Raw genomic sequence first — 17,619 nt, forward strand, 5'->3', positions numbered from 1 at the left:
TTGCAATGAGTGACTGGGCTATCCCCATCATGCCTCTAATGAAACCTGATGGTTCAATTCACATTTGTGGTGATTTTAAAACAACCATAAAACAATTGTGTGCTGATCAATATCTGCTTCCTTTAACTGAAGATTTGTTTGCTAGGTTTTCAGTTGGGCAGAAATTCAACTAGACTTATCTTTCACAAGCATATTTATAGATGAATGTGGCTACTGAATCTCAATCATTGCTTACCATCATTATAGTTTTTTTTTGCTTTAAAAGATTACTTTCTGGAATAACATCCACACCAACCGTATTCCAAAGATTGATGGATCAGATTTCATGGTCTCTTTGGTGTACAATGTTACCCAGATGATATTCTAATTACAGCATCTAGTGAACAAGAGTACTTGAATAATTTAGAAATAACATTGGAATGTCTTCAAACATGAGACTAAATCAGTGTCTTGTAAAGGTTCTTCATGATTTCCTTGCTTTTGTACGCTATGCCTGTTTATAAAGCCCAAGATCTCATATGTCTTTTTAACCACTTTTTCAAACTGCCATGCCACTTTCAAAGATTTGTGCACATGTACTACCCGCCTGATCTTTCTGCACCTGCACCCCTTTAGAATTGTACACTTTTTATCACCTCGCTTCATTCTTTCAATTAAAATGTATCACTTCATATTTCTCTGCAGTAAATTACATCTGCCACATGTCTGACCATTTCAGTGTGTCTGCGTTCTCTTGTTATCTATCACTGTCCTCCTCAAAGTTTGTGTCATCTGCAGATTTTGTGGTTATTTGCACTTGCAGCTCACCAACCTTATTTACCATACTCTGTGTTTATAGATTTGGGGCTGAATTTTCCCAGTATTTGGCAGAGCGCAATAGTGGGTGGGAAAAGCAGCGCTGATGCCATTGACGCCAATAGCGGCTTTCTCATTGTGAACAAAAGAAAGTAGCAAGAGGCATGTCCCATAACGTCACTCTGATGGGATAGGCTTTGATTGAGCTTATGCTACCAGCAACTTAGATTTTTAAAGATTAGGGCACCATTTTTAAAGGCTGTCCCAGTGCACAAAAGTTCACAAAGAACCCCACCCTCTGGCAGTGTCATTAAAATTATAAAAAAAACTTATAAAAATGTCCTTACAAATCATCATAGTTCCTCCTATCAACAAATGTCCCTGTTTGAGAATCTCCAATAATTTGAGCTTGCACCTCTGTGTGAAACTGACAGTTGATGGCTGGTGTTGACCCATTTTAATTTTGAGATTTCCTTGTTCCCTAACATTTGTTTTAAATTTGCATTATTGATTTGTAAACTTCTTACATTACACATTTTGTAGAATGCACGTTATGCTGAAGTGACCTATTATTTATGTAACGTTCAATAGGTATTGTTAATCTTTATCATTTAGAATTTCTTCCAGTTTCTTCAATATGAAGAATGCTGTATCTACTGCCTCAACAAGGGTGAGTGTTTCTGTTGCCAAAGTACTCTTTACTACTCTATCTATCTATCTTAGTTTCCCATGCCAATGGACATTTATCTCTTTTCCCCCATAAGAAATATTATACATCCTCCTGCACTTGCAAACTTATCTTAGAAGTTTGCAAAAGAAACCTCATTAAATTAATTTCATACCCATCTATGGAACAGACTGGCTGTTACCTGCCTGGTGCCTCTCTTTACACCCCAAATTCTTCCCAGCTGTGGAATTTATTCATTCGTGGAAATGGGCGTCACTGACTGGCCAGCATCTATTGCCCGTTTAGTGGCATGAGAACAGTTGAAAGTCAACCAGCTTGCTGTGGGTCTGGAGTCTCACGTAGGCCAGACTGGGTAAGGGTGACAGATTTCCTTCCTTAAAGCTGTTTGGCATCTTTTATTAACTTGTGTTCTAATTTATTCATAGTTACTAAGACTTCTCAATCACATGGGCTTCAGTTCCTTGTAGTATTCCTGATCTGCACCATAACCCTTGACCTTGATAAACTATACCCTCTATCCGGTCTCCTATCTCTTTTAGTCTGCTACTGTTTGATCTCCCTCTCCTATTAGCATATGTTCTTTTAACAGTTTCTGATCTTTTCCTAGGAACATGTTCACTCCCAGATCCACTGTCCAAACTCTATCTTTCTCTACTTCATGTTCCCAATCCACGGGTCTAATCTCCCGCCCTCGTCGCGCACGTTCAAACAGTTTTTGTATTTTCCAGTGGTCTTCACTGCTCTACCTTTAATAGTTAAGTTCCTCCATTGACTGACCCCCTTCGGCATGAATGTAATTTTAGTGTCACCTTTTGGCTGTTGTCCTCTGGGACAAAATTGCCGCCTACTGTTCTTCAAAATTACTATGTCCATTGCAGCAACTGGACCTCTCAATCGTGCAATATATATAATCTCATCACTTTCTGTAACACTTATGGATATGCAAGTTTATAGTCCTTGCCAACTAACTTCAGAGTGTACCCAAATAATATTTTTCCCATGCTGTAAAATGACTGTTTTATTATCTTTACCAGTAACATTTCCTGGGCCTTTGCACTCTTATAAGTGCACCAGGTTTCCCTGATGGAAAATCATTTTGAATAGCTGATCGTTGTATCTTAAGGCTCACCGCGTTCTATCTGAAATTTCAGCTTGCAGTGAATTCTTGGCATGGACAGCCCACGCTAGGACAGACGTTAATTAACAGCTTGGTGGATCTGCCAAAATTTCACAAAGCCCCTCCTCTATCACCGCGTGCTTCCTTCCACACATACTAAAAATACAATACTAAAAAGGCTTGCTACTGCCCTATTTATAACAACAGTAATATTTTTGCACATATCCCTACATGTATCATTAGCAAACTCCCCTCCCCACACCCCCCCCCCACCTTCCAAAATATCAGTGAGGAATTTTGTCAGTGGCTCCAGTCCGGATCCTGTTCGCTTTTCCATGACCTTATCCACAATTATTTTTCTTTGCTATGTATTATTGTCAACTGGCTGAGCCTAGTTACCAAATCTATGAAACGTAAAATGAATTTTTTAATCACAGATTCATTATGTACTGTGATGGTGCTCTTCTCTACTTCTTACATATCGCACATCTTTCACTTATCTCCTCTATAAGTTTAGTGTACTCTTCATCCCTTATTCTTGCATCCTTTAGGAAAATTTTTAACCCTAGGGAAGAAGGATGGACAAACTGCCAATGAAACTTTAACATAGTTAGCTTCTGGTCCTCAAAATTCCAATCTCCTTCAATAATATCCAGATCAACAGTATCCACTTCAATAGTATCCAGATTCTGTAAGTTTAGATTCACATATTTTCCAAGTACAATGGTCTGGTTGTTTCACACATCCAGTTTTATTTGCACTTTTTTCAATCAGTGGCCAGATAAATAGTAACAGAATTTTGTTGGCACTACATCAGTGCTGATGAAATGATTGACTCTAGCTATCTTGGAGGGAATCAGTACTCGTTTTGAAGACTTCAGGATGTCATCATTCCCAAATCTGAAACTGCTGGAACTGTCAAATTCCTTCACTTTTCCAATCCTTATTACTTAAGTAACATTTCAATCAGTCTATTCCACACACAATAGATGTGCATCTACTAACGCCAGACAGCTGAAGGACTCTGCAACCAACATTATCACCGGATTGAAACTTTTTGTAACTAATACAATGCTGTCTCTTTGGTCGATACTACCGTCTTCGTGTTTACTTTGGAACACTTTGTTATCTTTTTTAGGATTGTTCATTGTGCAATGGTGTTTTGAATTAGATCTGTAACATGGATTGACAATGTCCTGGGCATTTATAGAGTCGAAGAGTCATAAGTTTACAGCATGGAAACAGGCCCTTCAGCCCAGCTTGGCCATGCTGCCCTTTTTTTAAACCCCAACTGCCTGCATTTGGCTCGTATCCCTCTATACCCACCTTACCCATGTAACTGTCAAAATGCTTTTTAAAAGACAACATTGTACCCGCCTCTACTACTATCTCTGACACTCACCACTGTGTGAAAAATGGACACTTTTGTATCTCTCTCCTCACCTTAAACCCATGCCCACTAGTTTTAAACTCCCCTACCTTTGGGAAAAGATATTAACTATCTAGCTGAAGTTTGGCCCTCATTATGTTATAGACTTTTATAAGATCACATCTAAGCCTCCTACACTCCAGAGGAAAAAAAGTCCTAGTCTATCCAGCCTCTCCTTATAACTCAAACCATCAAGTCCTGGTAGCATCCTAGTAAATATTTTCTGCACTCTTTCTAGTTTAATAATATCCTTTCTATAATAGGATAACCAGAACTATACACAGTATTCCAAGTGTGGCCTTACCAATGTCTTGTACAACTTCAGCGAGACATCCCAGCTCCTGTATTCAATGTTCTGACCAATGAAACCAAGTATGTTGAATGCCTTATGAACCTATACCCATAGATCTTTCTGTTCTGTAACTCTTCCCCAAAGCCCTACCATTTACTGAATAAATCCTGCCTTGTTCAATCTACCAAAATGCATCACCTCACATTTATCTAATTTAAACTCTATCTGTCATTCGCCAGCCCACTGACCCAATTGATCAACATGCCGTTGCAATCCGAGATAACCTTCTTTACTGTCCACTGTGCCACCAATCTTGGTGTCATCTGCAAACTTACTAACCATGCTTTCTATATTCTTATTCAAATCATTAATATAAATGACAACTAACATTTCTGACGTCCTTTCCTTTGTTATAAGTACCCAATTCTTTTCTCTTGTTAGAGGTGTTTCTGTCCTTTTTACTAGTTTCAAGTCTCGTTTTGTGCTGACGCTTACTTCCTGTAGACGTTCTCACCATCCCATTAACATTGTATCCTCAATTTTCTGCTTTATCACCAAAAGGCCTGTTTGCGCCAAAAATGCTGCTGGCAAGGAATGATTTCCAAGGAATGTTTTTTTTAAGAGTCTGTGACATCTGTTCTAGCAGTGTGTGTTTTTCTGCAAATGTAACTCTTGTCCAAACAAAATCTGCCTATACTCGATATTTAGCATAATCCAATAACTTAAATGTCAGCACTGATGGGCAAATGTCTAGAACTTTTGCAAGCTATAGTCCACTGTAAGTGTTTCCAAAGTGGGGTACCCTGATACCTGGGTGTCTGTGAAAGGTCTCTGAATGTCCATGGAAGTGATAGTCGCCACATAACCAGCAAACAGCAGTCTAAAAGGAACAACCGACCAATTTCACAAATAACCAGAGCAATGAAGTGGGCTGACTCGTCTCTGCTTAGCCTATCAACATCCCTGAACTGTCTCTAAAAAAACAATTAATTAGTGATAATCACTTTGCTGTTTGGTATCTTGCTGTGTGCAAATTGGCTGTCATGGATCCTATATTACAACAGCATGGCTGTAAAGTATTTCGGAACATACTGAAGTTATGTAGGGTGCTATAAAAAATGCATGTCTTTCTTCTAACAATCACAGAGCCATGAAGACAAAAAAAAAGAGGCGTTAATATGATTTCACAGGATACAATGGCTGTTTACTGTTAAGTAATTGCAAATTATTGCAGGTTTTTTGAGAAATGAAGAAGCTCTGTTTGTTTGGTCACGAGAGAAACTAGAAGATACTGAACCCAGTGGTTAGAATGTTGTGTAGAAAGCTCTCCAGGGTCATATACATATGCTGTATATTAATATATCAGCCACAGAGAATTGTGCGTCCACAAAAGTATCTTGTTTCCCGATGAAGAATGACAGGAACAGAAAGTGCCTATGGTTCATGGGCCATACTCTAACAGGAGTGAACACCTTTAGTAAAAAATAGGGTGAGAAAATGTCAAAAGCATAACATTCACTGAATAACTGTGATTTTTATTAGAACTTTTGAAAGGATGATGCTACCATCATGGCCAGAATCTCTAGGTCTTTGACTGATACTAACTTGGCATTAACCAATATCTAATTAACGGATGTGATCCTTCTCCTTGTTGAAGCCCTCTGTTAAAATCCAATCTGTAATTGAATCCCATTTTCCACATTGCATCAGCTGAGCATGAGCAGATTCTGCAGAATCACTAGATCCTTGTTGTTCTGACAAGATCTACCTCCATATTGGGGGTATGGTAACCTGCAGGGTGGCAATGCCAATGGTGAATGATTTGCCAGAACTGGTACGTTGAGTGGTCATGTGGCTTGAAACTCTGTACCCAACCATCAAGAGGCATATAACTTTGCTGCCAATTTCTTCCCAGTTAAGTGCGTGCTTCTGCGAGGCTTTGGATTCTTTGCTAGATCCACTACTGGACCCTTACTTTAATTGAAACAGCCTTGAGCAATGACGTAGTGAATCACTCATGCACACACCAAATCGTTTCTCTTTCTCTTTTCAGGACAAAGCTGGAAGAGTTACATTTAGCCATCATGAGTTTGTAGTGGAAGAGATGAAACTACTGCCTTTTGATGTTATAGCCTCATTCATCCTCCTAGCTCATCATTACATTATGGTAAGTGCAGTTTCAACCTCAGCAAGGAAGAAATCAATTTGGTTACAGTTGGAGTGTTGTGTGCAGTTTTGTCAGTGCATTTATATGATGGGTATTAGATTCCTGGAGAAGGTGCAGCATAAATCTACTTGAATGTTAAGTGATTCAGCAGCTCATTCTTCTGTTTGTTATCTAGGCCCTAAATTTAAACAAAGTTTGAGGGGTGAATTGACTCTAGAAGGTTGAAAAATTAAATTGAATGGAATGATAGTAGATACACAATGGCAAACATTTCAAGAAATAATTTGTAATTCACTATGAATACACAGCCTGCTGAGGGATAAGAACTTTGAGAAAAGTTGTCCAACTATACCAAACAAGAGAAGTTGGATTGAAAAATTAAAAATGGATTGTTGCAAGTAGTGAAAGTAATTCCCAGATGAGGAATAAGGAAATAGTAGTGATGTTAACAAAAATCTTTGCATCCATATTTACAATAGAAGACACAAATAGTATTCTGAAGATTGTGGGAACCAAGTGTAAATGAGGAACTTTAATTAAAATTAGACAGCAAAAGTACTGGAGAAATTAATGAAACTGAAAGCCAATGAAATCCCTGGACCTGATGGTGCACACCCTAAACTTCGAAAAGAGTTAGCTGCAGAGATGATGGATGATGGTTTTTGATTTTCCAGAATTTTTTAGATTCTCGAATGGTTTCTCTGGACTTGAGGGCAGCAAATATAAATTCAAGAAAGGAGGGAGAGAGAAAATGGACCAGTTTGCCTGACAGTAGTAGTAGGAAAATGTTAAGATTTATCGTTGAGCATGTGGTATAATTAGGCAGAGTCAACACAGAATTATGCAAGAAAAATCGTCTTTGTCAAATCTGTTAAAGTTTGAGGTTTTAACTAGCAGAAACCATTGAATGTAGTTTATTTGGACTTTCAGAATATTTCAGTAAGGTGCCACTGAAGACGTTGTTGCACAAGATGAGGATTCATGGAGGGAGATGGGGATAATATCAAGAGCACAAATTAAGGAATGGTTAATGGACAGAGAACAGTGAGTAGGAATAAATATCATTTTCAGGTTGGCAGGCTAATGTGAATAACTGTAAGCATCAGTGCCATGGCCAATTTGCAATCTATATTAATGGCTCAGATGAATAGACTGAATGTAATGTATCCACGTTTTCAAATAATACAAAGCTAGATGGTAATGCAAGCTTTCATGAAGGTTGAAAAGGAGCTGCATAAGGATGTGAAATGGGCAAGAAGATGGCAGATGGAGCATCATGTGGGGAAATGTGAAATTATCCACTTTGGTGCTGCTCATCCTTTGAGGCAAGGATGCCCATGTCCAACATTTTGGGGTGTTTGGTAGGAGTTTGGTGGGTACATAGGAGAGTGCAAAGGCCAAGCTGTGCCTGGAACCTGCAATTCTGCTGCAGATAGGACAGGATGCCTCGGATGGTTATAGTTGCTGTTTCCTCTCCTTGCGTTTCTCTTTCTGCCTCTGATATGAACTTGCTTTCCAAAGAGGCTGCACCATTTTGGATGTAATCCTGGGCGAGCCTCACCAACAACAGCCAAGAGAAGCCTTCAGAATGTCCTCATCGTGCTTCCATTAACCATCATGAGAGAGCAGACCAGACTCAAGCTCTGCATAAAAGATTCGCTTTGGTAAGCGAGTATCAAGCATTCTGGCTATATGACCACTACAACTTGAATGGGTGTAAATTGAGAGAGATGGATACTCAACGAGACGTTAGAGTCCTTGTGCATCAGTTGTTGAAAGTAGATGCACAGGTATAGCAGGCAGTAAGGAAGGTAAATGGCATGTTGGTCTTCATAGCGAGAGGATTTGAGTATAAGGATAGGGATGTTTTGCTGCAATTGAATAGGGCGTCGGTGAGGCCACACCTGGAGTATTATGTGTAGTTTTGGTGTCCTTTATCTGAGGAAGGATGTCCTTGCTATAGAGGGACTACAGCAAAGGTTTACCAGGCTGGTTCCTGGGATGGCAGGTCTGTCAGATGAGGATAGACTAAGTTTAAGATTATATTCATTGGCGTTTAGAAGAGTGAAAGGGGCTCTCATAGAAACTTTTAAAATTCTAACAGGGCTAGATAGAGTAGATTCAGAAAGAACGTTCCTGATGGTGGGGGAATCCAGAACTAGGGGTCATAGTTTGAGGGCGGCATGTTAGCACAGTGGTTAGCACTGCTGCTTCACAGCTCCAGGGACCTGGGTTCAATTCCCGGCTTGGGTCACTGTCTGTATGGAGTTTGCAAAGTTTCCTTGTGTCTGCATGGGTTTCCTCCTGGTGCTCTTGTTTCCTCCCACAGTCCAAAGATGTGCAGGTTAGGTTGAATGGCCATGCTAAAATTGCCTCTTAGTGTCCTGAGATGCGTAGATTAGAGGGATTAGTGGGTAAAATATGTGGGATATGGAGGTAGGGCCTGGGTGGAATTGTGATCGGTGCAGACTCTGAGTCAAATGATCTCTTTTTGGGTTTTGAATGAAAAGGCCAACTTAAATTAAGTCCAATCATGGTTCCCAAATGAAGGACAAACAAGATCCAAGCTGACAAAACAGGACTTTGCATCCCATCTTGGGCTTAATCAAACAAGATCCAAGCTGACAGGATGAGGCATTGTACCCCCTCCCAAGCTTGATCTAACGCTTCATGTTAGCCAGAAGGTCGAGATGGCTTTAAAAAAGTTGTATCAGATAAAGCCTTGGTTTTACCTCATTGGCTAACCTGATCCTTTACTGTACCCCAGCTTGGGGATACCTCGATCGCAGGTATCCCTGCTCCTTTATTCTATGCCCCAGTTAATGAAGGCAAGCATTCTATATGCCGCTTTCTCCATCTGTCCGGTTCCAATCATCAAATATCAATCTATACTAATCCCATTTACTAGCATTTGCTCCATAGACTGCTATGCCTTGGCGATTTAACTGCTTGTTCAGATATTTCTTAAATGTTGCAAGATTATCTGCCTCTCAGGCAACATGTTCCATATTTCCACCACCACAGGATGAAAAATATTTTCCTCAGATTCCCTTTAAACCAACTGCTCCTCACCTTAAACCTATGCCCTCTGGCCTTAGACACCTCTGATGTGGAGATGCCAGTGTTGAACTGGAGTAAGCACAGTAAGAAGTCTCTCAACGCCAGATTAAAGTCCAACACCTCTGCCATGGGGAAAAGATTCTTACAATCTACCCTATCTCTGCCTCTCATTTTGTACACCTCTATCAGTACCCCCACCAGTCTCCTCTGCTCCAGGGGAAACAAACCCAGCACATCCTCAAGGGCCTTACTGAAATCCACGTAAACCATATCAGCTGCATTGCTCTCGTCAATATATTAAGTTACCTTTACAAAATACTCAACTAAATTATTTAGACAGGATCTCCCACCAACAAATCCATGCTGATCAATCCCTGCCTTTGCAAGTGTTGATTAATGCTGTCCCACAGAATATTTTCCAATAATTTCCCTACCACTGACATTAGACTAAGTGGCCTGTAATTACCTGGCTTATCCCTACTTACCCTTCTTGAATAAAGGTACCACATTAACTATTTTACAGTAATCTGGCATTTCACCTGTGGCCAGTGAAGATTCAAATATCTGTCACACCCTTGCAATCTTCTCTTGCCTCCCATAGCAGCCTGAGATACATCTCATCAGGCCCTAGTGATTTATTCACCCCTATGTCTGTTAAAACATCTAATATCTCTTTATTAATCTTAACATGCTCCAGAACTTCATTTTCCCAACTGAAATTTCCGACGACAATCTCTTTCTCCTTAGTGAATACAGATGAAAAATCTTCATTTAAGACCTCATCCACATCTTCCGGCTCCACAAATAGATTGCCCCTTTGGTCACTAATGGGTCTCGCTCTTATCCTGGTCATCCGCTTGCGCTTTACATACTTATAAAATGTCTTGGAATTTCGTTAATCTTACCTGTTAATATTTCATAGCCCCTCTTTGCCCTCCTTTTTAAGTACCACCCTTCACTACCAATACTCCTGAAGGGCCTCCCTGTTTTACGTGCCCTTGCTCTATAACTATCATATGCTTCCTTTGTTTTCTTTACCAAACCTTCAATATCCCTTGACATCAGGTTTCCCTGGACCACGAATGCCTGCTTTCCAAACCCCCCCCCCCCCCCCCCCCCCCCCTGCCAATGCTGGTCTCATATAAACTCCCATTTCTCACTGTCACCAACATCTCCAACCCACCCTCCTATCAAATCAAAGTGTGCCTTATTTTATCTGATCTTTGTCTCTCTGTTCCTGTACGTGATTAAGTCATTATCACTTTCTCACTCAACATTACTGTTCTTCAAGAGGGATAGTGGATCAAGGCTCTGAGAAAAACGGCAGCTTTCAAAATTAATTCTCTGAAAAACTACCTAATGAAAAATGGGAATCCATCATAGATTGAGGAGAAGCTGAGTTTGTGATGTTGAGGTGTTGACTTGATGGTGGGTGTGCTTTTATGTTTTCCAGGCCAGAGTTCTCTTTTTTCTGGTTTTCCTAGCTAATATGATCATTATTGTCGCCTTCCGATACCAAAGAAAGCCACAGCTTAAAGGCAAGTTCAACTCCTTGTGTTTGATACTAAATGCTGTTGAAAATATTATCCAATATCCAGTAGCTCTCGACTGAACCATGCACTGGCGGCGCGGGCTTGTTGGGCCGAAGGGCCTGTTTCCCATGCTGGGTTGTTCTTTTTTTTTTAAAAGTACTCTCACTTCTAACCATGATAAATGTTCAGAAAATGTCCAGCCTTGTTGATTTGCTGCATGTGTCAAGTTAGGTCTATACAAGGGGGCGGCGGGGGAGAAGCTGGTCATTTTAATTATTTGGAAAAGTGGCAATTTGTAGGGTTGTAAATCCACAGATCACTGTGCTGCTACTTTTAAGCTACATTGACAAGTGTAGCTGCGCAGAAAAATTCAAAGAGGGCACACACGTAAATAAATCACCCATTCAATCCAGTAAAGATTATAAGGTACATTTTTGGTACCTGTGCTGAAATTGAATTGGTAATGATGCATCCTTGACATCAGTGAGAGGAAAAATTGGGCTGGGGTGTATAATCTGAAAGCAGCCATTTCACACTATTGCAAACAGTTAAAATGACTCCTCTCTCACTGTCTCAGATCTATGTAAAATTTGGTGATTGCAGTCAGTAAGGCCAATGAGTTTGTTATGGTTAGCTTAAACACCCAGAGAAAGAGAAAGTGGCAAGCCTGGAGGATTTCCTGCTCCTAGTGCCTATCCAGTGAACTTTATTTGATAGTATACACATGGGGAGGGAGAGGGATTGAGGAGAAAGGGCTAAGATCATATTCTGCTGCAATTCCTATCTACCCCCACTCTTCTCATTCCATGATCCTATATCTCACCAATACTTAAAGTTAAATCTCATATCTGAGGAGGAGCTAAATGTTGGAGTTATTATGGATTATTCTGTGTGTAAGACAGGACTAAATAAATGGCTTCTCAAATGAGGGTCGAATATTAGGGAAAGCACATGTTCAGAAAAACTCCAGAAAAGTAAGAAAGCAAAAGAATCAGAAAAGATATGAGGGGTATTTGTTTTTACACAATAAGTTGTTCTGATCTGAAATGCACTGTTTGAAATGGCGGTGGAAAAAGATTCAACAGAAACTTTTAAGAGGGAACTGGATAGATATACTTAAGTTTGCTGAATTATGGGGAAAGAGCAGGGGAGTAAAGCTAATTAGGCAGCTCTTTTAAAGAGCTGGCACTAGTCACGATGGTCTGACTGGCCTTCTCCTTCTTGCTGGATGATTCTTTTGAAGTTCACTTTTTTTAAAAACTTAAAATTGCATTCATTTCTTATTAAATGGTTCAATCTCTTTTCCACACTAGAGAGTCCTGGCGCCTTCACTCTGACAGTATTTTCATTTCATGTGTTGTGCAAGACAAACATATTCTATTATCCTGTATTGCTGTTCACTTGCTGCGTGGCTGTGGGTGAGTATTTAACACTTGGCATCCGTATGTTATCTCCAATAACATTAGGACGTCCCCATGGTTCATTCACAATTTGTCAGCTGGTTTATTGTATATTGTAACAAGTCTTGTTGGACATCTTTTCAAATGTGATACAGTGATGCAACATCACCTCCAATATCTTTCACTTACAGAATAATTGAGAGTATTATTTCATCTTGTCCTGCCCCACTTTCTGTTTGCTGACTGATTTTATTTTCTCTCGGTTCTTTCACAGCATGTATAGAGTTGCCAGCAGTAGCTGGATATATTTCTGGAATTTTCATCACACAACTGCTCACCTCCAACAGCGAATTCATAAGCCATTAGTCATCTGAAACGTCCATCTTCCTAGAGCCTTGCCTACCCACGCTTCTCTGTCGGTCACACAGCCTCCTCGCCTCATTGCCCAGATTTTTAATACTAATAACTTTCTTGAAATGCACTGCTGATTTAGGTGTCCAGCCCCTTTTAAACTTAAAGAGCTAACTTGTGTTACATGGGGACTTCTGCAGAGGGAATCTTTCTTATGATTCCAACTTTTGTTTGTGCCCTGATGATTTTTCATCTGGTTTGTTTGAAGCACAGATTAATCTTTAATTCTTGGAGACTCCAGGAAATTCTTAGAGGGCAATCCAAAACTAAAAAAGTATGTGGGAATGCCATTGTATGAGGGAGTTGGACGAAGTAACCTGGAACGACCTCCATTGGTGCCTACCTATCTTTCAGGTTGAAAACCTTATGCATATCATTCTGCTACTTAAAAAAAATGAAAGCAGGAAACCAGGGAATTATTGGCCAGTTAGCCTGTCAGGAAGTTATACAGTTTATAGTTAAAGTTAGTGACTGTAATTACTGTGCACTCCCAGCAGGTCCTGTTTGTTACTTGTTGAAACCTGTTGTAAATCCTTCTCGCGTGACGTCATGCCAGCAGTGGCAGTGAGGGAGAGAGGACACCTACGTGGAGGGATGATGGAGCAAGGGGGCTCCTGCCATGCAACGACAGTAACGCAATTTAAATATACATAATGGGCCCCCTCCACTTCATCATCCCTCCACGTAGGGTGGAGGTGACAATCAAGAAGGGAAATTCTGCTGATGTGAAAGGACTCCCTTTTGATCCTCTGCTGATGCTGCTTTTCCCACCCACCAAAAATAGGAGCAGAAAATCTCCCCCTTGACCTCCACGCCCTGCTAGTGTAGAGAATTCCACAGTTCAGCACTCTTGAGTAAAGATGTTTCTCCTCATCTTGGACTTAAATGGCCTTCCCTATATCCTCAGACTGTGACCCCTTGTTCTAGACCACCTTTCCCCTACTCCTCCCTCGCCAGAGAAAGACAACATCCCTACATCCAGTCTGTCCAGAATCTTATACATTTCAATTGGATCCCCTCTTCTAAATTCCAGTGAATACAGACCCAGTCTCTAATCAGAGAGCCGCCAGCCAGGATTTGTCAATTTGTGAATTAAAGATTAATCTGTGCTTCAAACAAACAATGAAAAATCATCAGGGCATGAACATGAATTATAAGAAAGATTCCCTTTGCAGAAGCCCCCATGCTGGCTGCACACAGGTTAACTCTTTAAGTTTAAAGGGGCTGCGCGCATAAATCATCAGTGCACTTCAAAAAAATTATTAGTACTAAAAATTAGTACTAAAATTTTTGGACAGCTCTTTCAAAGAGGCACAACATGGTCAGTGTTAGATTCTATAGCAATTAAAAATGCATAAACACTCCTGAATCATCTAGTATTTGAAACGAAGCAATGTGGAATTAGCAATTTACTATTTGAATGATATTGCATAATCCCTCTATTGTTACAGGGCACCTGTTCATGATAGTGTGATGATTATGTCACTGGACAAATAATCCAGAGAATGAGAATTTAAAACCTACCAAACTGTTGTAGAATTTTAATTCAGTTTAAAATACCTGGAAGGAAAAGCTCTGCTGTGTATGCCTGATAAACCTGACTAGATATTGTTAAGAGGTGATTTTCTTAATCCATCTTTGGTTTTATTTTCATGGGGAAATGAAGAATTGTTTTTCCTGTCCATCATCTAACTTGAATCAAATCCAATTCTACCATCACCTCTATGAGGCTCCTGGAGAAGTAATGCCTGTATTTTGAACTGCTGATTGTTGTGCCACGTACTTCTCTACCTCTGTAAGCTCCTTCAGTCCCTTGACACTCCAAGTTATCTACAGTGCTCTAATTTTAACTTCTTTAGTATCTCTAATTTCTTCCATCCCACCGTTGGCAACAATTCCTAAGTCCAAAAGTCTGGAATTCCCTTCCTAAATCTCTCTGTCTCTCACTCACATCCTTTAAATCTCTCCTTAAATTCGTGTTTTGACCGTGCTTTTGATTACCTACCCCAATATCTCCGCCTTTGATGCCAGTTTTTATCTGATAGAGCTCATGGAAGATTTAATGCCATTTATATGTGTTGCTGATGCCGCATGGTACATTTCTAAAGCTCTGGATCTGAAGACTCTTGCATGCCATGTTAAACTCAACTTAACGACCTAGTTATTATCATTTATCACATTTGATATACTCTAGAAGACAGTAGATTTGACAAAGGGTCATCTGGACTCGAAATGTCATCTCTTTTCTCTCCTTACAGATGTTGCCAGACCTGCTGAGATTTTCCAGCATTTTCTCTTTTGAAATTAAAGAAATATGACTGATTCCTAAGAATGCATTTTCATGGCTGAGCTCTTGTGTGGGCACAATGATCTAATGTGTACTTTGTGGAAAAAATTGAACAAATCAGTTATTCACCAGAGATCAATGGTAAAAACTCAATAGTTGTTCCCTCCGATGTTTATAATATTCTTGGAAGTTATACTTACAAAAGTGAGAGACTGGTGTAGAAGGGAATACTTTCACTTCTGCCCCAATCCTCCATTTTGAACCTATTCTCGACAGCAAGCAGAGGTTAGATTTAATAATCTTGGCATTCACTTTTCTCATGCAGGGCCCTGGTTTGTTGGTGAAGTAGTAGATGGCCAAATTGGAGCCTGCTTTGTTTTTGGGATCGTGGTGAATGGTCACTTCTTGGAGGGAAGCCTATCTTTCGTCGTTGGGATCTTTCAGGTATATAAACAGGCTGAGACTGCACCAATGAGCTTCATCAATAGATCACCTTAACATTGTTGAGATTAACATTCCGGTAATGTTCGATTTGATTTATTATTGTCACGTATTGGGTACAATGAAAAGTATTTTTTCTTGCACACTATACAGACAAAGCATACTATTCATAGAGTACACAGAGGGAGAAGGAAAGGCAAGGGTGCAGACTATAGTATTACAGTCATAGCTAGGGTGTTGAGAAAGATCAACTTAATAGATGGTAGGTCCATTCAAATATCTGATAACAGCAGGTAAAAGTTGTTCTCGAGTCAGTTGGTACGTGACCAGATTTTTGTATCTTCCTAATGGAAGAAGGTAGAAGATGGTACGTCCAGGGTGCGTGACGTCCTTTGTGATGCTGCCCTCTTGTCCGAGGCAACGGGAAGTGTAGATGGACTTATAGAACATAAAACACTACAGCACAAACAGGCCCTTCGGCCCACAAGTTGCGCCGACCATATCCATACCTACCAGACTTATCGATAACTCTCAATCCCATGTTCTCATCCAGAAGTATCTTAAAAGACCCCAAGACCCCAGCGAGTTTGCCTCTACCACCACCGGCAGCCGATTCCACTCACTCACGACCCTCTGAGTGAAAAACTTACCCCTGACATCTCCTCTGTACCTGCTCCCCAGCACCTTAAACCTGTGTCCTCTCATTTCAGCCCTGGGAAATAGCCTCCGAGAATCCACCCTATCTATACCTCTCAACATTTTACAAACCTCAATCAGGTCGCCTCCCAATCTTCGTCTCTCCAGGGAGAAGAGACCCAGCTCCCTCAACCTATCCTCATAAGGCATGCCTCCCAATCCAGGCAACATCCTTGTAAATCTCCTCTGCACCCTGTCAATAGCTTCCACATCCTCCTTGTAGAGAGGCGACCAGAACTGCGCACAGTACTCCAAGTGGGGTCTGACAAGGGTCTTATAAAGTTGCGGAATTATCTCCCAACTCCTAAACTCAATCCCTCAATTAACAAAGGCTAGCACACCATATGCCTTCTTGACCACATCCTCCACCTGCAAGGCCGATTTTAAGAGTCCTATGCACCCAGACCCGAAGGTCCTTCTGCTCCTCAGCACTGCTAAGAGTCCTATCCTTGATATTGTACTCCTTCATCCCATTGGACCTGCCAAAATGGACCACTACACACTTATCCATGTTGAAGTCCATCTGCCACTTCTCCGCCCAGTCTTGCATTCTATCTATGTCTTGCTGCAACTTCTGACACCCCTCCAGACTATCCATGACACCACCAACCTTCGTGTCTTCGGCAAACTTACTAACCCATCCTGCCACTTCCTCATCCAGGTCATTTATGAAAATGACAAACAGCAAGGATCCTAGAGCAGATCCCTGGGGCATTCCACTGGTGACTGACCTCCATGCAGAAAAAGACCCATCCACAACCACTCTCTGCCTCCTGCAGGCAAGCCAGTTCTGGATCCACTTCTGGAGTCGATAGATGAGAGGCTGGTTTGTGTGATGGATTGGGCTACATTCCCAACCCTTTGTAGTTTCTTGAGGTCATGGTCAGAGCAGGAGCCATACCAAGCTGTGATACATCTGGAAAGGTTGCTTTCTATGCTGCATCTGTAAAAATTGGTGAGAGTCATAATGGACAAACCGAATTTCCTTAATGTCCTGAGAAAGTAGAGGTATTGGTAGGTTTCTTTGAAATAGTGCCATTGGATCTATATCTATTTGAGGCAACTGGGGTCTCTATTTAATGCTTCATCCAAAAGGTGGCATTTCTGACAGTGCAGGGTCCCTCAATACTTAACATCACATGGGGCTCAATGGCCTAATGGTATTAGCGCTAGACTATTAGAAACTCAACTAATGTTCTTGGGACCGGCATTTGAATCCTGCCATGGTTGATAGTGGAATTTGAATTCAATAAAAAAAATCTGTAATTAAGAATCTACTGATGACCATGAAACCATTGTCAGAA

At 40.7% G+C, this 17,619-nt stretch overlaps 1 protein-coding gene across 1 annotated transcript in view; it reads left to right on the forward strand.

Moving 5' to 3' along the window:
• tmem62 (transmembrane protein 62) overlaps nucleotides 1–17,619 on the forward strand; it is an 84,112-nt gene that overhangs the window by 56,342 nt on the left and 10,151 nt on the right. The window contains 4 exon segments of the mRNA XM_080202947.1: nucleotides 6,375–6,488; nucleotides 11,002–11,086; nucleotides 12,394–12,498; nucleotides 15,504–15,622. Of these exon segments, the coding sequence (XP_080059073.1) occupies nucleotides 6,375–6,488; nucleotides 11,002–11,086; nucleotides 12,394–12,498; nucleotides 15,504–15,622 (423 nt within the window).

Source organism: Carcharhinus amblyrhynchos, chromosome 14 (genome assembly GCF_965287045.1).
Source record: "Carcharhinus amblyrhynchos chromosome 14, sCarAmb.v2.hapA, whole genome shotgun sequence".
Classification (NCBI taxonomy): domain Eukaryota; kingdom Metazoa; phylum Chordata; class Chondrichthyes; order Carcharhiniformes; family Carcharhinidae; genus Carcharhinus; species Carcharhinus amblyrhynchos.